Here is a 27,053-nt window from a genome sequence, read left to right on the forward strand (position 1 = left end):
AATATTAGGATGGTTTGGACACATGGAAAGAATGAGTGAAGAAAGACTAGTAAAAGAGGTATGGAAGGCAGATGTGGAGGGAGTGAACATGAGGGGACGTCCTAGGATGAGGTGGATGGATGGGGTGAAGGGGGCTTTGGGGAAGAGGGGAATGTCTGTTGAGGAAGGAAGGGAGAGGACGGAAGACAGAGGTGAGTGGAGAATGGTTGTATATGGATGATGTTGTGACTGCATGAGGAGAAATGGGCGGGGGGGTGGGGGGTGGGGTAGTATGTGTGAGTAAATTTTGACGCAGCCCGAAGGGATTTCTCCCCGTCCTCTCCTTATATGCAAAGGGGGACGGAGAGGGGGGGTCGCCGATTAAATGAAGCGGCCTTGCTGTGGATGTACTGTGTCTTGCGACACTGCTTCTGACCCAGGGCGGTGGGCGGGGTGCAGGGATGACCCGTCATCCAGGAGGTGCTCAGATGAGAGGAAGGGTGGGAGGGGTGTGGAGTGTATTTGGGGATGAAATGGGTGGGAGTGTTTTTATGCCTTTCCCTTTTTGGCTACCTCCCTTGGAAGGGGGAAAAAGCCTTGGTATATGTATGTATGTATGTATGTACATTTGCCTATTCATCACTCATTACCTTCTAAATATAAGGGAATAAAACTGGAAAAATATGTTATTTGCTGTAACTTTGCAACCAACATTACCTTCTTCAACCATGAAACGATGTCACCTTCACCGCTAAATGGCTTAATCATGTCTGTGGAGGCCATAGTTGAATTATCCATCAGCAGAAAGAGACTAGATATCTTGTTACTAGCTGGACTCGCCTCTTTCTGCCTGTCCACCGTCTTCCACACCTATGACAAAAAATTCACTTCATGTGTGACAACTTACACAGGAAGGAGCTCCTACAACAGAACAAAAGGCGATTGGACAACCAAACTTTCCTCCTGGACCACACAATCCCAAGTGAATCAATCCCTCTCAATGACCCCCATAGAAATGGAACGGCACCACGACGGCAACCAAAGAAAATGGATGGTGCCATTGTGACTGCCAAAGAAAACGGACTCTGCCACCAACACCCATGAATAACTTTGAATCAAGTACACTACACTACATACACAGTTATCAAAATTAGACTTCATTTAAAAAGTGCATGAAAGACTTCTATGTTTCTATGCATGCATGTATATGTGTACATGTATGCATGTATACAGAACTGATGTAAGGTACATACATACATATACCAAGGCTTTTTCCCCCTTACAAGGGAGGTAGCCAAAAAGGAAAAGGCATAAAATCACTTTCACCCATTCCATCCCTGAATACACTCCACACCCCTCCACCTTCCCTCTTATCTTAGCACCTCCTGGATGATGGGTCATCCCTGCACCTTGTCCACTGCCCTGGGTCAGAAGCAGTGTCGCAAGACACAGCACATCCACAGCAAGGCCGCTTCATTAAATCGGCGACCCCCCCCTGTCCGTCCCCCCATGCATAAAAGGAGAAGATGGGGAGAAATCCCTTCGGGCTGTGTCAAATTTTGCTCACACATACTACCTCTCCCCCCATCCCCCCTCCCATTCCACCTCATGCAATCACAACATCATCCATATACAATCATTCTCCATTCACCCCTGTCTTCTGTCCTCTCCTGTCCTTCCTCAACAGACATTGCCCTCTTCCCCTCTTCCCCAAAGCCCCCTTCACCCCATCCATCCACCTCATCCTAGGACGTCCCCTCATGTTCACTCCCTCCACATCTGCCTTCCATACCTCTTTTACTAGTCTTTCTTCACTCATTCTTTCCATGTGTCCAAACCATCCTAATATTCTTTCATCAACCCTATCTCCCAACTCCTTTTCCACCCCTGTTCTCCTCCTCACCTCCTCATTTCTCGCTCTATCTAGCCTAGTAACCCCCATCATACTTCTCAGACACCTCATCTCAAACACATTCAAACTCCTTCTCTCTTCCTCTCTTATGTAAGGTACCAGCATAATAAGATCCTGTGAGAAGGATGTCAGGCTTATCTCTCTGCCACCCATTTTCAAACCCAGTCACCTTCTCACTTTATTTGGAGATGCATCGCTACGGGACTGGTATTTGGTCTTCAGACTGGGCCCAAAATCTTTTTCAACTTCGTGTGATATCTACCAAGTACTTCTCTCCTTCTGCTACTTTTAGTCTGTGACATTTAAAGTCCCACACTAATAAATCATAGACATCAGTCTCTTCCCAGAGAGATCTACGTAAGGTTCTGAGGACCATTGCCAGCTTATATAGGGTTATGGGCTTCCAGTAAGTGGAACTTGAAACAACAATTAAGTATTTATAGGTGTATGTGCTGGGAGGAGTTTCATGGATTTGTAAAAGGTATATGACAGAGTTGACAAATGAGGAATGGGTCAAGGATATGGGGTATTGGGGGAAAGTTTGTTGGAGACCCTCTGAAGTTTTTACATGAGTAGTAGAGCTCTTCCCTAGCTTTCCCCCCCCCCCTCTAATTTTAAATCAACACTGTTGTTACTTCTTGGCATAACCTTGCTATGGGATTTGGTTCCTCCTACCACTAAACACACACAAGTTAATCATTTCAAAGGCACAGCAATATTGAATTTGGTTGGTGAGCTAATACCAACTTCTGTCCCTCCAAACTTATTGCCCTGATCATGTTTGTTGTGCTTTGGACATTTTGGATGAAACATTGTGTATATACATACATACATACATATACCAAGGCTTTTTCCCCCTTACAAGGGAGGTAGCCAAAAAGGGAAAGGCATAAAAACACTCCCACCCATTTCATCCCCAAATACACTCCACACCCCTCCCACCCTCCCTCTCATCTGAGCACCTCCTGGATGACGGGTCATCCCTGCACCCTGCCCACCGCCCTGGGTCAGAAGCAGTGTCGCAAGACACAGCACATCCACAGCAAGGCCGCTTCATTCAATCGGCGACCCCCCTCTCCGTCCCCCCTTGCATATAAGGAGAGGACGGGGAGAAATCCCTTCGGGCTGCGTCAAAATTTACTCGCACATACTACCCCACCCCCCACCCCCCCGCCCATTCCCCCCCATGCAATCACAACACCATCCATATACAACCACCCCCCACTCACCCCCGTCCTCCGCCCCCTCCCTTCCCTCCTCAACAGACACTCCCCTCTTCCCCAAAGCCCCCTTCACCCCATCCACCCACCTCATCCTAGGACGTCCCCTCACGTTCACTCCCCCCACATCCGCCTTCCACACCTCCTTTACTAGTCTTTCTTCACTCATTCTTTCCATGTGTCCAAACCATCCCAATACATATACATCCCAATATATATACATCCCAATATATATACATATATATATATATATTTTTTTCAACAGGTCATCTTATTAAAACGTGTCTTGGGGGCATGGAAGATGGAAGTCGAAAAGCAGCCGGCCTCAATGAGTGTAGAGGAAGCATATACAGAGTTGGGGATGGAGCAGGGCGTGCGGCATGAGGATGCCAAGATCCGCAAAGCTTATTTCAGACTTGCACAAAAGTACCATCCAGACAAAAATCCAGAAGGAAGGGTAAGTGTGAAGTTCCTGGGTTGTTACTAATTGGCTTAGAAAGTAGTGCCTTGTAGACTAAACTGGGACCAAACAGTGGGTGTCTGTAAGTGGTGGGCTTTCAAGATGGACATTAGAGGGAGTCATTTCCCGGACACTTATCTTTTAAAGACCCATCAACACCCTTGCCTCCGTTTGGTAGTCCAGCCCTGAAATCCTGACAGTTAGGCTGCGTTTCCACCGAGCGAGTCTTGTCAGATTCTCATCAGCCGTTGTGAGTTTGTTTGGGTAGAAACGACTTCGGTTACAATCTTTCGTTTTTTCAATCTTCAAATGTCAAATTGGCTTTCCGTCACATATTGAGAAACCGAATGGCGAAATGAAAGGAGCTAAACCTTTACAAATGTTAGACAGATTGTTGAAAAGTTCTTAGGAAAGTCTAGAATGTTGCAAACAAAGTCTTCTTCCAGCTATTCGAATTCACGGTATTTGACGAGAATCGGCCCTGACTCGCTCAGTGGAAACGCGGCCTTAGGGACATACTTAAAGAACTTTTTGCCAGCCATGGCAAATGTTTTCTAACATTAGATAGTAGAATAAAATTCTACTTCATTTGGGGGTACTTGCTTGCTGAATGGATGAGGATGTTGCTACTTGTGACAGAGGTTGAGGGGATGGTGGTTCGAACTCTGCCTGGGTTGAGTTGGACCAAGGGTATGGTTCATTAGATTCCACATTACAAAGTCCACTGTAAGGGGCACAGTCCTAGACTCTTGATAGGGGGAGTTTGCAACATTAAACCGAATCATCATCATCAACTTTGTTGGGTTTACTTATGAAAGTTACTATTAGATTTCATAGATAAGTCAATAAACTGGATAAACGTAACCAGAAATCCAGGTCAAATAATATTTTTCCGATGGTAGAAAGCATTCAACAGGGCTGGTAACAAAAAGAATTAAAAACATGGCCCATAGTCTCTGGACTTGGACTGTTGTTTTCCTGTCCATGAAACTAGAGGCAACACTTATTATTACATCCTATAGAACACATTTTACACACTTATAAGGGGTACAAATCTTTTAATATGTATAGAAAATGATGTATATGCATGTCAGTAGTGAAAATATTTAGTTACTTAAGCAGTATTATTGTTGCATTTAAACTTCTATTTTATAAATACAAGTAGGGGCACCATCTTCCAATAGGGGAGGAGTTTGTGACATTAAACTATATCATGAGCCAGGCATTATTTTAATGACATCTTTATTTTGGGGATGAAATTATCAGGATGGTACTAATTCTGCTCTAATTCGTTTTAAAGGACAAGTTCGAAAGGGTGAACAAGGCATATGAGTTTCTCTGTAGCCGCTCAGCACATTGCGTGGATGGTCCTGACCCTCGTAATATCTTGCTCATAATCAGGACACAAAGTATTCTCTTTGCTCGCTACTTTAAAGGTAAGTTAAAGCCATGTATCCTCCTTAATATTGTGTATTATTTTGTGGCTGAGGAGAAAGGGGTCAATGGCTGTGTGTAGATGATATTGTAATGTAAGGAAGAGAGGGAACAGGGGATGGGGGAAGTGAGTGGTTATGTGTGAATGATGATTTGACACAGATCGAAGGGATTTCACCCCCCTGTCTTCTCAATTTTCCACATGAAGGGATGGAGGGGGGGTCACTGATTAAGTAAAGCAACCTTGCTATGGTTGTACTGTGCCTTGCTGCATTTAATCTGACCCAGGGCAGTGGGCAGGAGACGGGGATAATCCTTCATCCACAAGGAGAGAAGATGAAATGGAGGAAAGGGTGGTGGATGGGAGTGGAATGGGTGGGAATGGGTAATATGCCTTTTGACTTGGCTACCTCCTTTATATAATAATAATAAGAGAAGGAGTTTGAATGTGTTTGAGATGAGGTGTCTGAGAAGTATGATGGGGTTACTAGGCTAGATAGAGTGAGAAATGAGGAGGTGAGGAGGAGAACAGGGGTGGAAAAGGAGCTGGGAGATAGGGTTGATGAAAGAATATTAGGAAAGTTTGGACACATGGAAAGAATGAGTGAAGAAAGACTAGTAAAAGAGGTATGGAAGGCAGATGTGGAGGGAGTGAACATGAGGGGACGTCCTAGGATGAGGTGGATGGATGGGGTGAAAGGGGCTTTGAGGAAGAGGGGAATGTCTGTTGAGGAAGGACGGGAGAGGACAGAAAACAGGGGTGAATGGAGAATGGTTGTATATGGATGATGTTGTGATTGCATGAGATGGAATGGGCGGGGGGATGGGGGGTGGGGTGGTATGTGTGAGCAAAATTTGACGCAGCCCGAAGGGATTTCTCCCCGTCTTCTCCTTTTATGCATGGGGGGATGGAGAGGGGGGGGGGTCGCCGATTTAATGAAGCGGCCTTGCTGTGGATGTGCTGTGTCTTGCGACACTGCTTCTGACCCAGGGCAGATTGGTTCCACTTCTGCATGGAGGAATTCAGTGACTCATCCATGCTTCTGATTCATATCTATGACAGGGGATACTTTGAACTGTTACACTGTCAATATCTGCAACAGAGATGAAAACTTCAGTTTATGAGTATAAAGGTTCAGTCATGATGAACAAGGTGCAGGGATGACCCATCATCCAGGAGGTGCTAAGATGGGAGGGAGGATGGAGGGGTGTGGAGTGTATTCAGGGATGGAATGGGTGGGAATGATTTTATGCCTTTCCCTTTTTGGCTACCTCCCTTGTAAGGGGGAAAAAGCCTTGGTATATGTATGTATGTAATAATAATAATACATACATACATAAACCAAGGCTTTTTCCCCCTTACAAGGGAGGTAGCCAGAAAGAAAAAGGCATAAAATCATTCCCACCCATTCCATCCCTGAATACACTCCACACCCCTCCACCCTCCCTCTTATCTTAGCTCCTCCTGGATGATGGGTCATCCCTGCACCTTGTCCACAGCCCTGGGTCAGAAGCAGTGTCGCAAGACACAGCACATCCACAGCAAGGCTGCTTCACTAAATCGGCGACCCCCCTCTCCGTCCCCCCATGGATAAAAGGAGAAGACGGGGAGAAACCCCTCGGGCTGCGTAAAATTTTGCTCACACATACTACCTCACCCCCCATCCCCCCACCCATTCCATCTCGTGCATCACAACATCATCCATATACAACCATTCTTCATTCACCCCTGTCTTCTGTCCTCTCCCGTCCTTCAACAGACATTCCCCTCTTCCCCAAAGCCCCCTTCACCCCATCCATCCACCTCATCCTAGGACGTCCCCTCATGTTCACTCCCTCCACATCTGCCTTCCATACCTCTTTTACTAGTCTTTCTTCACTCATTCTTTCCATGTGTCCAAACCATCCTAATATTCTTTCATCAACCCTATCTCCCAGCTCCTTTTCCATTCCTGTTCTCCTCCTCACCTCCTCATTTCTCACTCTATCTAGCCTAGTAACCCCCATCATACTTCTCAGACACCTCATCTCAAACACATTCAAACTCCTTCTCTCTTCCTCTCTTATATTCCATGTTTCTGCCCCATACAGTGGCCTTATAGTGGATGTGCTGTGTCTTGCTGCATTTCTTTAACCCATGGCAGTGGGTGGGAGACAGGGTTGATCTGTTATCCATGAGGAATGAAGATGAGAGGGGGGAAAGGGTGATGGATGGGAGTAGCCTTTTGATGTGGCTACCTCCCTTATTAGGGGAAATAGCCGTTGATATATTGATTGTAACTTCCAGTCAAGTGGTAAGAGTATGTTTGCACATATATGAGGGTAGTGCCATATATTTGCACATATATGAGGGTAGTTCCAAAGGTGATGTTTTTATAATATATATATATATATACTTGGAACACTCTCTCTCTCTCTCTCTCTCTCTCTCTCTCTCTCTCTCTCTCTCTCTCTCTCTCTCTCTCTCTCTCTCTCTCTCTCTCTCTCTCTCTCTCTCTCTCTCTCTCTCTCTCTCTCTCTCTCTCTCTCTCTCTCTCTCTCTCTCTCTCTCTCTCTCTCTCTCTCTCTCTCTCTCTCTCTCTCTCTCTCTCTCTCTCTCTCTCTCTCTCTCTCTCTCTCTCTCTCTCTCTCTCTCTCTCTCTCTCTCTCTCTCTCTCTCTCTCTCTCTCTCTCTCTCTCTCTCTCTCTCTCTCTCTCTCTCTCTCTCTCTCTCTCTCTCTCTCTCTCTCTCTCTCTCTCTCTCTCACTCTCTCTCTCTCTCTCTCTCTCTCTCTCTCTCTCTCTCTCTCTCTCTCTCTCTCTCTCTCTCTCTCTCTCTCTCTCTCTCTCTCTCTCTCTCTCTCTCTCCAGAATTTGTCTCTTCATGTAATCCTCTTCCTCAGTGCACTTTTGCCAGTGATGAGCAATGGCCTGTGCATTGCCATCTGGAGCACGGGTTATCACTCACAGCTCTCTCTCTACTTCGGAATGGACTAATCCTTTTCCTAACTGTGCTGACATCAACTACCTCGAACCTGCAAATGTTCACCAAGCACCAGTAAATGTCGATTGGTTCCACTTCTGCATGGAGGAATTCAGTGACTCATCCATGCTTCTGATTCATATCTATGACAGGGGATACTTTGAACTGTTACACTGTCAATATCTGCAACAGAGATGAAAATTTCAGTTTATGAGTATAAAGGTTCAGTCATGATGATAATGTCATAAACAATTCCTTTGGATCTCTTGGTGCATAATAATAAAAAAAAAAAATAGGAGACAATACTTTCAGAACTACCCTTATAGAAATGAATGCAGGTACAGATACAAAATGCAATGTTGAAATGTATCCTTCCTTTTCCTTCTACTCCTCCTACCCCTCCTCTCCACTCCTCTCCTCTCCTCTCCTCATCCCCTCCATCTCCTTCACCCATCCCCCTCCTTTACCCCTCCTCACCTCCCTCCTCCTCCTCCTCCTCCTCCATCTCCTCCATCACCCATCCCCATTCCCCATTTCCCATCTCCTCCCCTTTGAAGATACTATATTAATTTTTCAGAACTTGGACCATACAAGTATGCTGGGTATCCTATGCTAATAAAGACAATTCAGTTAGAAGCAGATGACGAACAACTTTTCAGCAAAGAAACATCCTTATTGGGAGCCGCAGCAGAATTGGCATATCACACAATAAATTGCTCAGCCCTAAATGCAGAAGAACTAAGGAGAGAAAAAGGTCTGGAGGTAATGATACTCTTCTCTTTGCATGCGTACATGGAAATGTATGAAGTATCGGGATGCTGTGAGGTTGTATTTAATCATTCAATCAATCCAATGCTCAAGGTTTCTTCTGCAGCTCCCAGGCAACTAGGAGTGGTCAAGAGATTGGCCCATAAGCCACTCAGGTTTTGTGTTGTTTGAGTAGGGCAAGATTGGAGCAGTGCAGGATGACGTGTTCTTAGCCTTCTGTATAATGGTTGCAGCTGAAACATCTTGAATAGTACTTAATCAATCCACTGCCTTAGGTCTCTCTTGTAGAAGACCTGTAGTTTTTGAATAACCACCAACAGACTCTGGATGGGACCATAAGTCACTTGGGGAAGATATATTGTGTTGTCATTTCAGGGTTGTTAGTGTGGGGCATTGTAGTATGAGGTGTTTGGAGTGTAGTAGTTGCCTCTGGGGCAGTTTGAACCTGTGGTCAGGTCTATTCTGTGTTGGTACTGTTTTAATGCTGGATGGTGTCCTGAGTACCTGTGTGATTCTTGTCAGGTGTGGGACATGATTTCCCATTTCTTGTGCCTGTATTATAGTTGGTCAATCAATTTGTTGCCCCTGGTCTATCATACTGAAGACCCAGGCACTTATATTTGGCCTTTTCAGGAGTTCATCTTGTAATGGGTCACTGATATTCAGTTCCCCAGTTGTACACTTGAAAAGCTTAACTTTACTCCGCCTATTTGTGTCACAAGTAATTTCTCCCAATGTACTAATGAATTATACAGCATAACTGCATTTCCACAGATACTGCAAGGAGCCTATAACAGATGTGTCAATGTCCTGAGCAACAGCAGTAAGCCGACTGATGTTGCTGTGGAGGTTTGCACTAACATTGCCAAGTGCTACACAGCTGCAGCTGGTTTCCCGATGTGTAGAGAGAAGCTCCTTGAAATGCCCCACTTTATCAAGGATCTGTGTCATACATTGTACTTTAAGGTAAGATGTAGGAAATTTTGTACTTAGTTTTCAGCAGAAAGGAGGGAAAGAAATGCATGTGATGTGAGTAAAAGGGGTGAATTAATGGCTGATTGGATGGAAAAAAAATATTATAGTGATACTTTTTATACATACATATATATATATATACCAAGGCTTTTTCCCCCTTACAAGGGAGGTAGCCAAAAAGAAAAAGTCACAAAACCATTCTCACCCATTCCATCCCTAAATACACTCCACCCCCCTCCACCCTCCCTCTTATCTTAGCACCTCTTTTCAGATGTGATATTAAATATTGTCATTAATTCTTGAAACTTTTCCTTCCAGCACCTGGTCCAGCTATGTACATCAGGTGTGAACTGTGTCGCAGCCTTGGCTCTTGACCAAATCCTGCAAATGAACCTTCTCCAGGCAGGCGTTTTGTGGCATCTGCTTCTCAATCTGTTCTGCTACGATTATACTCTGGATGAAGGTGGAGTGTCCAAGAACGAAGGAAGCAATCAGCAGGTAATTTAAACTGTTTTAGGGTGGAATGAGCCAGAACTTCTCAAAGCTTCCAGTATTTCACCTATGCCTCTAAACTGTATCTTAAGTTTTTCACAAATTGTAACAACTTTGAATATTTTGTTTATTTGTGCTGTTAACATTTTGGCATCCCTGGCAAGCACATCCCCATACTTCCCGAGGTTGGTTGGGTGTTGCTTGGCAGTGGGCTGTCACATGATTTTTATTTTATTTTATTTATTTTTTTTTGTTTATTTTTTTTTTTAACCTTATTTTTCAAGTTATATAATTCAGTTTGGTATCAAATTGTTCACAGTAAAAGTCTATCAAGATATATGCATATCAGGTCAAATAGAATGACATTACAAATACTATAAGAGTTGCTAAAAAATATTGTTAGGTCCCTAAGGATTCCCACATGACATCTTTGAGGTAAAAGGAAGTGAACGTAGTCTGGGACTTCCATATACCTGCTTGAAGGACCTGGTTGACTGACCGATTCTTTCGGAAGACTAGGGAGGGTCCTATTGCCCTGAGGTCATGAGCTTTTGCTCCAGGGTAATCCGTGGGGCTCGAGGCGTAGGCCCTGTGGATGACTTCCTTGATCCAGTAAGAAATGGAAGTCTTAGTGACGGGCTTGGGTGTACCCCTGGTAGAGACGAACAGTCTTGGCAAGTCTGGTCTAAGATGCTTCGTCCTCTTGAGGTAGGTCCGGATAGCACGTACCGGGCATAGGACCATTTCTGCATGTTCGCCCCCTACAAAGTCGTCCAAGGAAGGAATACTAAAGGACCAGAATCTAGGGTCGGCTTTGGCCGGATCCTGGTTTTTGGCAACGAATTGGGGCAGAAAAGTGAAGGAGACCTCTTGCCATCCTTTCGAGTGGGCGACTCGATAAGAGATGGTATGCAACTCCCCGACCCTCTTGGAAGACGCCAGGGCCAAGAGAAAGACTGTTTTCAAGGTGAGGTCCTTGAAATTAGCATCTCGGAGGGGTTCGTAAGGGGGGCCCCGCAGAGCGTTGAGGACTAATGCCACATCCCATGGAGGAGAAGTGATCTCCCTGGGGGGGCATGATTTTCTGAAATGTCTGAAGAGCATGGAAATTTCTGGAGACAGGGCTAGATCCATGCCCTTCAGAGAAAACACCTGATTAAGAGCTGCCCTATAGCCCTGCACTGCCGAGAGGGAGATCTTCTTGGACTTCCGGAGGAAGTGGAAGAAGGAGGCAATCAGAGGAATGGTGGCTTGCTCTGGGGCTATTGCTCGGGAGTGGCACCATTCTGCAAAAGCATTCCACTTCCCTTGATAAAGGGCAGCTGAGGAAGAGCGAATAGGGGAGGACATGTCTTCTGCCACTTCTTTGGGGAAACCCTTCTCTAGGAGAATCCGGACCATAGTCTGAACGTGTGAAGTGCCAGGGCTGACGGGTTCTTGTGCCAGGCCCCGTTGACTGGTTGATGTAGAAGGTCGGGTCTTCCCTGAAGGGCCAGGGGCTCCTCCACTGCTAGCTCGAGGGCGTCTGGAAACCATGGGGCTTCTGGCCACCAGGGAGCGATCAAAGTCATCCGAAGGTTGGATGTGGTTCGTACTCTCTGGAGCACCTTTTGAAGCAAGGGAAACGGTGGGAAAGAGTAGGTGTCGAGGTTGTCCCAGCTTTGCAGAAGAGCATCCTCTCCCGCTGCCAGCGGATCCGGGAGAGGGCTGAAATACACCGGGAGCTGGTGGTTCCATCTGGTGGCAAAAAGGTCCACCAGAGGGGAGCCCCATTTGTTGATGAGGAAGGTCGCCACTTCCGGATGGAGGGACCACTCCGTGCTGATTACCTGACTCCTTCTGCTGAGGTGGTCCGCCTTAACCAGCTCTGGTAACCTCGCCGGGATCGAGGCTGCTCTGAGGGTTGACCCCGATGGGGTGTAGAAGCGCTTCTGGTGTTCCAATGGGACCGGAAGCCAACGCGCCTTCTCGGTCGTCCTTGTTGCGAGAGCGTCGGAGGCCTGGGCCATGGCTCTCGCCGTCTGCGTACTCCATGGAAGGTGGAGGGGAGTAGGCTGGGCTTTCTGAGAGTTGGCCGTCATGAAGATGTCAGACTCGAATGTGGCTTCCTCTTCTTTCGGGGGGCCCAGTCGATTCGCCCTCCGAACCCTCGCGAGGACGTCCGAGAAGGAAGGTGGGACCACCATCGAGGATTCCGACTGGGAAACGGGAGGGGAAAGGGAGCGTGGCCCCCCCCCCTACGGCGCTGTGGACATCGTCGTCGGCGTAGGAGGGGTCGGCACGGGCAGAGAGGAACCGCACGCTACCATCCTCGTCACTGATGGGTTCAGGGGGGAGCTGAGCAAGTGGAAGCTGGGGGGCAAAGAGCCCCTTAGTCTCTTCTACTCAGGAATCCCGCAGTACGCACAAAAGAGCCGGGTGTTCAACGGTAACCTTTCCATGCCCTTTGCTCACAGGGACAGATATCAGGGACGAGGTTGCAGACGCGGTATTTCTCGCTGACCGGATGCTACGTCGGCGGAGGACGCGGACAGTTGTCTCCCCCCTCCTAAGCGTAGTAAACGGAATGGTTGTACAATAGCCGCCCCCGCGAACCCCCCCGGGTACGAGATTTTTCCCGGATGCGTCCGCCGGCCCCGCGACGCTGCCGGCGGCTCCCCCCCCCCCCCCCACGGACAAAGGAGCCGAGTTCGGAGATTCGGAGCGCGTCGGCCTCTTCTCCTCCTCGAGTGGTCCCCACATCCACCTTCCACCCGTCGTCAGACGAGCCGGGTCATCGCCGGAACCCTTTCTATGCCCGGTGGGCAGGAAGCCCGAGATGTGCCCACGCGCGCGTTCGTCGTGGGTGACTCAGCTTCGTCCATTGGAGGCAGTCTCCCCTTGGCGTCTCCCGGACCATCCGCACCCAGGCGGGACTCATCAAGCGGACATTCGCCGGACCTCCTCCCCACTCTCTGTTCACTCGTCACTACATTGAAGGAACAGATGGAGGCACAACGGGAATTTTTCCGCGCTTCTCAAGCGCGGTTCGTGCACCGCACGGAAGCTCGTGATGAGTCACCGCCCCCAAGGGCCCCCCTCGACCATCTTCCACTTGCTCGGCCCCCCTCTGTACCCATCAGTGACCGGGATGGTAGCGCGAGGTTCCTCTCTGCCCGTGCCGACCCCTCCTATGCCGACGACGATGTCCACAGCTCCGTAGGGGGGGGGGGGCCACGCTCCCTTTCCCCTCCCGTTTCCCAGTCGGAATCCTCGATGGTGGTCCCACCTTCCTTCTCGGACGTCCTCGTGAGGGTTCGGAGGGCGAATCGACTGGGCCACCCGAAAGCAGAGGAAGCCACATTCGAGTCTGACATCTTCATGACGGCCAACTCTCAGAAAGCCCAGCCTCCTCCCCTCCACCTTCCATGGAGTACGCAGACGGCGAGAGCCATGGCCCATGCCTCCGACGCTCTCGCAACAAGGACGACCGAGAAGACGCGTTGGCTTCCGGTCCCATTGGAACACCAGAAGCGCTTCTACACCCCATCGGGGTCAACCCTCGGAGCAGCCTCGATCCCGGCGAGGTTACCAGAGCTGGTTAGGCGGACGCCGAGTCGCTGCGCAGGCGAAACGTCCTCCTCTCTGGCAGGGAAGTCAGCAACCACCTTCAGTCACTGGCTCTGTCCCTGGCGGTGAACTCCTGGCTAGAACGCCTCCTTGCCTCGGCGTGGGAGTTCTTACCCGCACTACAACCCCAGGAAGAATGCGACCTCCAGGCTTTTTGGCAAGCGCGAGCAGAGCCCTGAAGCATCAGGTTTCCTGTCTCTCAACGTCCTGGGCCAACTTCGAGTCCCGCAGGAGAGACACCATCCTTGGGGAACCCCAGTGACCCCCTCCTCAGGGAGATTTATGCTCACCCACGCGCTGATTCCCCCGGATATGGTGGACTCCGAGATCCTAGACGCAAACATTATAGAGGCTCCGGACTCCCCCACAGGACTCCTAGGAATTCGCCAGCCCCTCCGCACAAGATAGGGGGTTGCCTCTCCCTCTACTGGAGAGCATGGGAAGAGGCCGGGGCGGAAGACTGGACCTACTCAGTCATTAAGACGGGCTATTGTCTTCCCTTTTCCACTGTCCCAAACCTCTCCCTCTATCCCATCCAAGTCAGCAGCTTCCACCCGGACTCGGCTCGCGGGCGGGCCCTAGCGGAGGAATCCTCCGTTCTGCTCCAGACAGGAACTTTAGTGGAAGTCTCGACTCCGGACCCAGGGTTCTTCTCACGGCTATTCCTAGTAGAAAAGACAACAGGGGTGTGGAGACCAGTCATCTATTTGTCTCCACTCAACAAGTTCCTTTTCCCTGACGAAGTTCCGAATGGCCACCCCAGAGTCCGTAAGGGCGTCTATCAGGGAAGGGAACTTCATGGTGTCGCTGGACCTCCAAGATGCATTCCGCCCAGCTATGCCAAGAACACCTGAGAATGGTCCTAACCTTTGTCCTGAAATTGGGCACAGTAGTCAACCCGGAAAAGTCAGATTTCTTACCAGAACAGAGAGTCACGTACCTGGGTATGGTCCTGGACTCCTCCCTAATGGAATCCTTCCCAGTAGGAAAGGGGATCCCGGATCTCGCATCTCTAGTTGCACAGGCACTATCGACCAGGTTCCTGACGGCTACACAATGCCAAATCCTCCTGGGCCATATGGCCTCCATAGAGAAATTAATCCCCTGGAGTAGACACAGAATGCGACCGCTACAGTGGCTCCTTAAGTCTCAGTGGGCCCCGCAAGAGGGAGAACCCCTACAACACATCTCCCTCACCGAAGAAGTCAAGGATTCTCTTCTCTGGTGGAAGGCCCATGCAACCTTCTCATGGGGATGCCCCTCGGCCCATCTCCCCCCGAAGTCCTCCTATTCTCCGATGCCTCCAAGGAGGGCTGGGGAGCCCACCTCAACGACGATCACATCAGCGGTTCCTGGTCCACAGTCGAGCGGACAGCCCATATCAATTGGCTTGAGTTGAAAGCAGTACTCCTGGCTCTCCGTCACTTCAAGGATCAAGTCTCAGGAAAAGTAGTGGGCATAATGTCGGACAATTCCTTGGTAGTAGCCTACCTGAACGAGCAAGGGGGGCACAGTCTCCCAGGAACTATGCCTTCTGATGATGGACATCCTCAACCTAGCCAAGAATCTCCAGGTGTCACTCAAAGCCCGTTACATCCCGGGGAAGAGGAATGTCTGGGCGGACCACCTCGGCAGGAAGAATCAGATAATCAACACAGAATGGTCCCTCTATCGAGAGGTAGCGAACTTCATCCTCAGCAAATGGGGCTCCCCTCTAGTGGACCTTTTTGCAATGAGATGGAATCACCAACTCCCAATATATTTCAGCCCTTTCCTGGATCCTTTGACAGCAGGAGAAAACGCTCTTCTGCAAAGTTGGGACAACCTGGACTCCTACGCTTTCCCACCATTTCCCTGGCTCCAGAAGGTACTCCTCAGAGCAAGACACGCATCCTACCTTCGGATGACTTTGATCGCTCCTTGGTGGCCCGAAGCCCCATGGTTTCCGGACGCCCTCGAGCTAGCAGTAGAAGAGCCTCTGGCCCTTCAGGGAAGACCAGATCTTCTGTATCCACCCATCAACGGGCCTTGGCACAAGAACCCTTCAGCACTCAATCTTCACGCGTTCAGACTATAGTCCAGATCCTCCTAAAGAAGGGTTTTCCCAGAGAAATGGTTGAGGACATGTCCGCTCCTATTTGCTCTTCCTCAGCTAACCTTTATCAAGGGAAATGCGCCTTTGCAAAATGGTGCCACTCCAGGAAGTTAGTCCCAGTTCGAGCCACCATTCCTGAGATCGCCTCCTTCCACGTCCTCAGGAAGTCCAGGAAGATCTCCCTCTCGGCAGTACAAAGCTATAGGGCAGCTCTAAATCAGGTGTTTTCTCTGAAGGGCATGGTCCTAGCCCTTTCACAGGAAATTTCCATGCTCTTCAGGCACTTCAAAGATCATGCCCCCCCCCCCGGGAAATCAGTTCTCCTCCGCGGGATGTGGCATTAGTCCTGAACTCTCTGAGGGGTCCCCCCTTACGAACCGCTCCGAGAGGCACATCTGAAGGACCTCTCCTAGAGGACAGTTTTTTCTGCTAGCCCTGGCATCTTCCAAGAGAGTAGGGGAGTTACATGCCATCTCTTATAGAGTCGCCCATTCCAAAGGATGGAAAGAGGTCTCCTTCACTTTCATGCCTCAATTCATTGCCAAAACAAAGATCCTGCCAAATCCGACCCTAGATTCTGGTCCTTTAGTGTTCCATCCTTAGACGAATTTGCAGGGGGAGAATAGACTGAAACAGTTCTGTGCCCGGTACAAGCCATCCGGACCTACCTCAAGAGAACCGAACATCTTCGACCAGAATTAAAGTGGTTGTTCATCTCTACTAAAGGTAGCCCATCACTAAGAATTCCATTTCTTACTGGACAATGGAAGTCATCCGCAGAGCCTGCGACATGAACCACACAGATTGTCCATGACCTGAGGGCAGTAGGGACCTCCCTAGTCATCAGAAAGAATCGGTCAGTCAACCAGGTTCTTCAAGCAGGTATATGGAAGAGCCAGAATACGTTCACTTCCTTTTACCTCAAAGAAGTTATGCGGGAATCTTTAGGGAACTTATCTTTGGGCCCCATAGTGGCCGCCCAAGAAGTCCTGAAAATTATATACCCCTCCTCAAGAGCACACAGCCGACCCTGACAACTCATCCAGGTTCTGGCTCGGCAACTGCAGGGATAACTTTCTAAAATCCTTCTCATACTCTTACATTCCCTTACCTCACCCGCGGGCTCTCAAGCATTCCAAGGGAATCAATTCAAGCCCTTCAGTGGTACAAAAGTGATTATAACCTTTCTGTCTCCACTCCAGGGAACAGAAAGGGGTGCACTTCAAAGTGAGGGGAATGTATAGGGGTCTGGTCAACATAGTCTTAGCACACTAGATTTTCCTTACAGCGGTTTCCCAGGCTAGATAACAACTTCCTTCCCTCCTAAGTCTGAGTCTCCTAGTGTAAGGAGTACCGAAGAGTTTGTATTCTTCGGAACAAATGTAATTTTTGCAGGAAAATTAATTTTTCCGTGATACAAACCTGAGGTACTCCTTACCTTTAATGGCCCTCCTCAACCACCCCTCTAAACAGTTCCTTCTCCTTGCCTGACAACCTTGTGCTTAAATCATACCTGGCTCGGAGAATGGTTATAGTGTGCGAGACTTGTGGTGGAGGGCAAGGGCCCCCCCCCTTGCCCCAATGGGGCCCCTTACTGAGGATAAGCATTGCCCAGACCCACAGAGTGAGGATTTTAATTTCGCAGTAGAAATATTCGCGCTACGCAAGAGTATCCTAGTGTAAGGAGTACCGAAGAGTTTGTATCAGGGAAAAATTAATTTTCCTGGGAAAATTACATTTTTAGTAATGTTTATAATTATTATGCATTCCCAACATTATTTATAGTAGGGGGAGTGTTAGAAATAATGAAAAGACATTGGCACATATTTTTAAACAAATCTCATGACGATCGGATGATAAATGAATTTCTGGCAAATTTTTTATTACGATGATATAAATGTTGAACTGATTTGCCATCCAGTATTTTTTCTTATCATGCTACAAGCCGTGGCAAGGTGCAGCCCACAGAGGCACATCACACAACTTTCACTTATACTTGGTTTTCTTCCTTTTATGAGACTTATATCAATATACATGGATGGGGTGGTGCAAGGGTAATGGGTTGGGGATTGGGAGATGGTTAAAGAAAATGAAGAGAAGTGGGAGATGGGCCAGTTGTTGTTTGCTGAGGACACTGTGCTTGTGGCAGGATCAGAGGAGGGATTGAGGAAGTTAGTGACAGAGTTTAGGAAGGTGTGCGAAAGAAGGAAGTTGAAGATAAATGTAGGTAAAAGTAAGGTGATGAGATGTATAAGGGGAGAAAGTGGCCGCAAACTGAAAGCGAGTATTAAAGGAGAAAGACTGGAGGAAGTGGATAGTTTTAGATACTTGGGTGCAAATGTGGCAGGAAAAAGAGTGGAGGTGGAGGTAGAATGTAAGTTGAGAGAAGCAAGTAAATGCTTTGGGGGATTTAAAAATTGTCATGAGAAATAGACATTTGGGAATGGATGCTAAGAGGAGATTGTTTGAAGGAGTGATTGTGCCGACAGCACTGTATGGGGGAAGAAACATGGAACATAAGAGAGAAGGAGTTGGAATGTGTTTGAGAGGAGGTGTCTGAGAAGTATGATAGGGGTTACTAGGCTAGATAGAGTGAGAAAGGAGGTGAGGAGGAGAATGGGGGTGGAAAGGGAGTTGGGAGATAGGGTTGATGAAGGAGTATTGGGATGGTTTGGACACATGAAAAGAATGAATGAGTGAAGAAAGATTAGTAAAAGAGGGAAGGCAGAGGTAAAAGGAGTGAACATATGGGGCGACCAAGGATGAGATGGATGGATGGGGTAAAAGGGGCATTGGGAAAGAGGGAAATGTCTTGAGGAAGCACGGGAGAAGAGAGAAGACAGGGGTGAATGGAGAATGGTTGTATATGAATGATGTGATGCATGAGGTGGAATGGGTGGGGGATGGGGGGTGAGGTAGTATGTGTGAGAAAAATTTGACGCAGCCCGAAGGGATTTCTCCCTAGTTTCTCCTTTTCTGCATGGAGGGGATGGAGAGGGGAGTCACAGATTTAATGAAGTGGCCTTGGTGTGGATGTGCTGTGTCTTGCGACACTGCTTCTGACCCAGGGCAGTGGGCGAGATGCAGGGTGACCTGTCATCCAGGAGGTGCCAAGATGAGAGGGAGGGAATGGGAGTGGAGTATGAAGGGACAGAGAGGGGGGGGTCACCAATTTAATGAAGCAGCCTTGCTGTGGATGTGCTGTGTCTTGCGACACTGCTTCAGACCCAGGGCAGTGAGCAAGATACAGGGATGACCTGTCATCCAGGAGGAGCCAAGATGAAAGGGAGGGAGTGGAGTATGTGGGGATGGAACAGGTGGGAATGGATTTTATATTTTTGTTTTTTCATTACCTCCTTTGTAAAGAGGAAATAGCCATTGGTATGTATAAATGCAATTGAATGAAAATGATGATACATGACAAGAAGTTGCAGGTTTTTAGATACTGTGTGACAAAGGTTCTGCTCACAACAGAGGATGAAAACATGCTGATATTCCCACACATTTGTAAACCCAAGTATTGGTCTGGTGATGAGGGGGTGGGAGAGTTAGAATGAATGGCAAGAGATTGGTGTGCATTTTAAAACAATTCCCATCATGATCAGATGATAAATGGGTTTTTGGCAAATTTTTCATTACACTGACATATATGCCATCATGAGCATGCCTTTGGGAGATCTTTAGTTGAGGATAATACTGTCATCGGCATGCCAAAGTGTTGATAATTTTTTCTCGGTTGAACTAAAGATGATTGGGTCTTCAAAGTTCAGTCTCGAGCAGAAGCTTAGAAAAAAAATTATCCAGTTATTCTCCAGTGAATTATGCATGTTTTTTTTATACACTTATGCAATTATGCAGGAGGTGTTAAACCAATTGGCCAAGTTATCCTTGCGGGCGTGTGGAAAGCTGGCTGGCGTATACACTGGTGATGAGGCAACACCACCCAACACAGTTGTCCAGAGTGCCCTGCAGGCAATGCTTACCCCCTACATCACAACACTCCTGTCTTCATCAGAAATGGAAGAGGTAAGTTTTTGTCATTATTTTCGTATAACAAAGCAGTGGGCCCAGTTGAGTTTTTGTGTCTTGTTGCATTGTCTCTGAACAGTGGTTAGAGAACAGGAGTGACCCCAAGGAGCAAAGACCAAAGGGACAGTAGTTGGATTTATTATGGGCATAGGATGGGTGATGGGTGGGTATATGCTTTGAGTTTGCCACACTCTTTATATGGGGTGAAAGCCATTTTGGTTTATATTCTGTATTCTATATACCAAGGGCTTTTTCCCCTTCACCAGTAGGAAAAGGTATATATCCACTCCCACCCATTTCATTCCCACCCAATCTACTCCCATCCACCACTCTTTCCTCCCTTTCATCTTAGCTCCTCATGGATGATGGGTCATCCCTGTATCTCACCCACTGCCCTGGGTCAGAAACAATATAGCAAGACACAGCACATCCACAGCAAGGCTGCTTCACTAAATCAGCAACCCCCCCTTCACCGTCTCCTCATGCAGAAAAAAAGACAAGGAGAAATCCTTTCAGGCTTTGTCAAAATATAATTCACAAATGACCACTCCCTAACCTCCCTATCCCCCACCCCCTTCCTTCCTTGCATCACGGTATCATCTATACACAACCATTCTCCTCTCAATCCTATCTCTTGCCTTCTCCCTTTCCTGCTCAACAGACATTCCCCTCTTTCCCAGTGCCCCTTTTATCCCATCTATCCATCTCATCCTCACTTGTCCCCTCAAGCTCACTCTTTCCATCTCTGCCTTCACAGCTCTTACTAATCTTTCTTTACTCATTCTTTCCATGTGTCCAAACCATCCCAGTAATCTTTCATCAGCCCTATCTGCCATCTCCTTTTCCACCCCTGCTCTCCTCCTCACCACCCCGTTTCTCACTGTCCAGCCTTGTAACCCCTACCATACTTCTGAGACATTTCATCTCAAACACATTCAAACTTCCCTCTCTGCCTTTATTAAATTTTATGTTTCTGCTCCCCATACAGTACTGTCGGCACAATCATCCCTTCATATAGTCTCCTCTTTGCATCCATTCCCAAATACTTATTTCTCATGACATTTTAATCCACCAAGACATTTACTTGCTTCCCTCGATCTACAATCTACCTCCACCTCCACTACTCCCTTTCCTGCCACATGTGACTTCAAGTACCTAAAGCTGTCCTCCTCCTCCAGCCTCTCTTCTTTTAGACTCACTTTAAGCTCACTGCTATCCTCTTCCCTTGTATAGCTCATTACCTTATTTTAACCTACATCTACCTTCAAATTTCTCCTATCGCATGCCTTCCCAAACTCCATTGCTAACTCCCTTAATCCCCCCTCTGATCCTGCCCCAAGCACAGTGTTGTCTGCAAACAACAGCTGGCTCACCTCCCACTTTTCTCTATCTTTAACCATTTCTAATCCCCTGCACATTACCCTCATATTTATCTCCCATGGAAAAGAGTGGGTGGGGGGTTAGGGACTATGTGTGAATGATATTTTAATGCAGCCTGAAGGGATTTCTCCCCATCTTCTCTTTCTGTGTAAGGGGACAGAGAGGAGGTTTGCTGATTAAATGAAGCAGCCTTGCTGTGGAGGTGCTGTGTCTTGCTGCACTGCTTCTGACCCAGGGCAGTGGGCAAGATGCAGGGATGACCCATCATCCAGGAGGAGCCAAGAAAAGAGGGAGGGAAGGAGGGGTGGTGAATGAGAGTGGAGTATGTGGGGATGAAATGGGTGGCAGTGGATTTATGCCTTTTAATTTGGCTACCTCCTTTGTAAAGGGGGCCCTTGAAACCAAAACCAAGTGCATAATTGGCCCTAAAGGATTTGAGTTTGACACCCCTGATCTAGATAAACTAGCAAATATTGAGTAAAAAGGTTTAAAATAATTAATAAGTGCTCGCTAAAAGTACAGCTCTGTTCCTGTAAATTGCACTTAAGTAAATGAAACTGAGCATTTCTAAATGTCCACCTTATTTTCCAGACTTTAAAAATCATGACTAGCAATGTCGAAACACCATACTTGATTTGGGATAACGGCACTCGCACACAACTAATAGACTTCTTGACGAGAAACCAGCAAATGCACGTCAAAACGGGACAATCGGATCCAGCATATGGAGCAGATTTCGAATTTGATGCTCATAAAGACGAGCTCATTATAGGAGGAGTTTTCATCAGAATATACAATGAGCAGCCTACATATCCTGTACAGGTGAGCAAAGATATGAATGTCATGTTATGTACTTTCTTGTTGACTCTTCCTTCAGTTTTGTGGTTTAAATATTAGGTTTGCTTTCTCATTAATACAGCATCTTCCTGCCATTATTTAGTGTTATTGATGGTGCACATTGTACCCTGTATGTATACATATTTGCTGTCCAGTTGACTGTAGTATACCTGTTATGTTGATCCATTGATGAACCTTGTTTTGTGTAGGTAGGAAGATTGAATGAAACGCGAATCACAACTTATGACTGAGATATTTGCATTGCATGAAACTTAAATGTCAAATTACTCTTTTCATGGTAATTCCTGATCATCCATCCAACATCTCGGAGGTAAGAGTTAGCTCTCAAAATGTGTATGAATAGCTTTGCAAAGATGAAAGATACGGTTTGTTTGGTTGGAGTATTGCAAAGAACTTGACTGGAGCATGTTTGTAACTGGTACCTGTAGACTTGTGTTCTTTCGTAAGGAGAAAACCAACAGTGATATGGTACTTTGCATGGAAATGCACTGTCTTTCAGCAACACCATTCCAAAATATTTATGTGGTATTTGTTATTAGTTGTTATTTGATGTTATTATTATTATTTATTATTTCTCCCCATCTTCTCTTTTTCTGCATTGGGGGTTGCCGATTAAATGAAGCAGCCTTGCTGTGGATGTGCTGTGTCTTGTTGCATTGTTTCTGATCCAGGGCAGTGGACGAGATGCAGGGATGACCCATCATCCAGGAAGAGCCAAGAAAAGAGGGAGGGAGGGGTGGTGAATGGGAGTGGAGTATGGGATGAAATGGGTGGGAGTGGATTTATGCCTTTGACTTCGCTACCTCCCTTTTAAAGGGGAAAAAGCCCTTGGTAACCTATACATCCTTCTATATATAGATAGATTTGTTATTGATGAAGAAAATAGTTAACACTTTCCACATTATTTGTTCTGGCTAATACTAGACAAATTTGCTCACTCAAGTTACAAGTATGTTTATAAACAAATACACCAAAGACCCCCTCACCTACACACACACACACACACACACACACACACACACACACACACACACACACACACACACACACACACACACACACACACACACACACACACACACACACACACACACACACACACACACACACACACACACACACACACACACACACACACACACACACACACACACAGACACAGACACAGACACACAAAACTTATTAGAATGTGCAGTGGGGTGTGTTCTTGTAGATTGAAGAATATAAACAAGATTGAAGGAATACAAATGGCTCAGACCAAATTGGTTCTCAGCCTTACAAAGAGACCATAGAAGAAGAGACTAGAAGCACTTGACTAATCATTATGAAAAGAAAGAAGAGAAAGATGTGGCATGATCAGTGCGTAGGTCATTGGAAGAGACTGGACAAATAGAACAGTTTCCCTCAGGCTGGAAAAACCTAACAAGATCATGGAAACAAGTTAATTTTCAGTTAGAATATGTGTCTGAAAGGCACCAAGCAGTTTTTTTGTACAGATGTATAGACTCTGGAATAACCAAGATGATATATTTCAACATAAAGCTATAAATGAATTTAGAACTAGGTACAGTAGATGGAGAAAAAGAGACACCCTACATAGATCCTACCCATTCCATAGTTAAGTAAATACATGTGCACACACACCATTTAGCTTGGTGCCTTAACTGGAGCTGAGTCAATTTATCTGGCATTTTTGGTAGTCAAATACATAGAATATGCCCATATATTTGTATCCGTATACCAAGGGCTTTTTCCCCCTTACCAAAGAGGTAGCCAGATATATTTATAGATATACCAATGGCTTTTTTCCCCTTACAAGGGAAGTAGCCAAAGTCAAAAGCATAAATCCACTCCCACCCATTTCAGCCCCACATACTCCACTCTCATCCACCACCACTCCCTCCCCTCCCTCTTTTCTTGGCTCCTCCTGGATGATGGGTTATCCATGCATCTCATCCACTGCCCTGAGTCAGAAGCAATGTAGCAAGACACAGCATATCCACAGTAAGGATACTTCATTTATTTGGTGCCACCTCTCTCTATCCCCTCATGCAGAAAAAAAGAAGATAGGGAGAAATCCCTTCAGGTTGCATCAAAGTATCATTTACACGTATTTCCCCACCCCCCTCCTCAACCCATTCCCTTCCATGCATCACAGCATCATCCATACACAACCATTCTCCACTCACCCCTATCTTCTGTCTTCTCCCTTCATTCCTCAACAGACATTCCTCTCTTTCCCAGTGCCCCTTTTACCCCATCCATCCATCTCATCCTTGGTCACCCCATCATGTTCACTCCATCCACCTCTGCCTTCCACACCTCTTTTACTAATCTTTCTTCACGTATTCTTTCCACGTGATATTTATATCACATATAGCCCATATATTTACCTTCAGATAGTACAGAATGAGCACCATGCACAATTTATTTTCCTAATCAATGTCAAAGCACTTTTTGAATTGCTGTGTTCTTGTTTCTGTCTTCCCATCAATGGTTTGTCACTCACAATTTTATTTAAATTAGGTAAGTCACTGATGAGTGTGAATGATATATAACTTAGGTTTACTGGATTTTGACATTTTTATTCATATTGACCTTCACACATACAAATTCGTCAAATAACATATTTCTATGAAATCTGTTACAACTGGAGATGACATCCTTAACCACAACACTGGTAACAAATGTAAGAAACAAACTAAATGAATATCAACAAAAAAAAATTGGAATATTCTCTGCAAGAGGTAGAACGGATTTTATTTTAGTCAAGGAAGGCTAGACAAATGGGATGATTGAAATTATAAAGGCCTATGGACAGGCTGTGAAACAAAAGTATACATGGGTAATAGAGTTAGAGAAGAGTGTATAGACTCTGGTGACAATGTGTTTTCGAAGAAGGGTCCATCAGGAATGAACTGGCAGTACTAAAGGATTACAAAGGAGGAGCATGCCAACAGAAGACCACCTGGTCCATAGCTAGGTCAGATGTGAAAAAAAATGATGATGATGATGATATGATTTAACGTCACACACTCCCCCCTATCAGGAGGCTAGGATGGTGCCCGTCACAGAGGGCTTTGTAGCGTGGAATTTAATGAACCATGCACTAGGTTCAACTTCGCTTGTGGCAGGATTCGAACCACCATCCCCTCAACCTCCGTCACAAGTAATGACGCCCTAACCGAAAAAATTTATAATAATGATAAATGAATAAATAGATAAATAAAAATTTTAATAATATAAATTATAATAGATAAATGAATAATGATAATTGTTGCTTCAAGTTTCACCAAGAGGAAAATGTGCTCCCCCACAGCAGCGAGCAATGTCCTCAGGCCCTTCGACGGATCTCTCTCTCCAAGAAGAAACTTTGCACACTGTTCTCTGTGTTGTATGGGTGTGGGACTGTTTCTCTAACTGGCTGAAGTAGTAGTAGGAGGAGAGGAACAACTGGTTGTCAGCTTTCTAATGCAAAAAGATGTAAGAAATACAGTTTGAAGTTGATAGAGATATCTGTAGCCCAAGCTGGAAACTGAGTGTCAGCCCATCAGGGTACCTCCTTACGGAGGTGAAGGGGTTGATGGGTTTTCGAAATGGAAAGCTTAGCTGACCATTTTGTTGGTACTTATCAATAGTTCCAAAACAGATATACAAGAAGAAAGAAAACTGAGAAAGACACACAAACTACAGATACACACACAAACTACAGATACATACATATGCCAAAGGCTTTTTTTTTTTTTCCCTTATAAGGGAGGTAGCCGAAAAACTAGGCATAAAAATCACAAACTACAGATGTGAAAACAAATAACAAATCAATGTAGATTATAATAAAAACTCGAAAATTAACCCGCCATCCAGCTGGAGCAACTCAAGGGAAAATCTCATCACCAAAACAGCAGTGTGACATCAATAATAAGCATTAAAAAAAGTCTTCTTCCTAAACAAAAAGGCAGAAAATGCAAATTTCACTGAAAGTTTTAATGAAAGGGTAGTGTGCACATAGTAGGAAGGCACTAGAGTTGCTTTGTGTACATAAGAATGAGGGAGACTGCAAGAAACCATTAGGCCTACACTAGGCAGTTCCATGTCTATTAGCACCGGTCATCCCCATCCATAAAGTTGTCTAACTTTTTCTTAAAACATTCCATAGTTTCAGCACTACATGGTTACTAAGTCTATTTGTTAACCACTATTGGTAACAGGTTCTTGCCTATTTCCTTCTTAAATATATATATGTCCAATTTGAATCCATTGCTGCGAGTCCTGTCATCATAATATGATGACCTTGTTTATATCATCTGTGTTAAAGCCTTTGATCCACTTGAACACAGCTATTAGATCACCCCACATTCTGCGTCTTTCCAGAGAGCGTAAATTAAGGTGGCTAAGCCTGTCCTTGTAAGGTAAATTTCTGAGCCCATGTATCATTTTGGTCATTCTTTTCTGATTCTAGTAAATTTATATTAAATCTAAAGACATAGATCAAAACTGTGCCACATAGTCAAGGACAGAGTTTAATTACCTCTGCACTTTTATTTCTAACAGTTCTAGCAATGACACCTAATGCTCTGTTAGCTTTGTTCCTGGCACTAATGCACTGTTTCCTGGATTTAAGATCAAGACTCTAGAACTCCCAAGGCTCTCTCATACACAGTTATTAGAAAAAAAGTTTTATAAAAGTTATATCTGCTTTCTGGGTTATGTAAACCTACGTTTAACAGGCTGCACTTTGAGATATTGAAGTTCATTTGCCATTTCACTGACCATGTGGATAGTTTATTAAGATCCTGCAGAATCTCGGCAGCTTCTGTGTGAATGTGTATTGTCTGACATGGGACAAACATAGGTACATTGAAGCCTTACTACAAACACAA

General features: G+C 46.1%; 1 protein-coding gene across 7 annotated transcripts in view; it reads left to right on the top strand.

Annotated features, from left to right (window-relative positions):
- Positions 1-27,053, top strand: part of Rme-8 (receptor mediated endocytosis 8) — a 159,629-nt gene that overhangs the window by 89,407 nt on the left and 43,169 nt on the right. For all 7 annotated transcript variants that reach the window (XM_076188250.1, XM_076188254.1, XM_076188253.1 and 4 more), the window contains 7 exons: positions 3,377-3,568; positions 4,872-5,007; positions 8,545-8,729; positions 9,510-9,701; positions 10,029-10,208; positions 19,765-19,932; positions 21,907-22,137. In XM_076188250.1, coding sequence (XP_076044365.1) covers positions 3,377-3,568; positions 4,872-5,007; positions 8,545-8,729; positions 9,510-9,701; positions 10,029-10,208; positions 19,765-19,932; positions 21,907-22,137 — 1,284 coding nt within the window. The remainder of the gene's footprint in view (positions 1-3,376; positions 3,569-4,871; positions 5,008-8,544; positions 8,730-9,509; positions 9,702-10,028; positions 10,209-19,764; positions 19,933-21,906; positions 22,138-27,053) is intronic.

This window comes from Oratosquilla oratoria, chromosome 7, assembly GCF_046742065.1.
Source record: "Oratosquilla oratoria isolate Oo_2021 chromosome 7, ASM4674206v1, whole genome shotgun sequence".
Classification (NCBI taxonomy): domain Eukaryota; kingdom Metazoa; phylum Arthropoda; class Malacostraca; order Stomatopoda; family Squillidae; genus Oratosquilla; species Oratosquilla oratoria.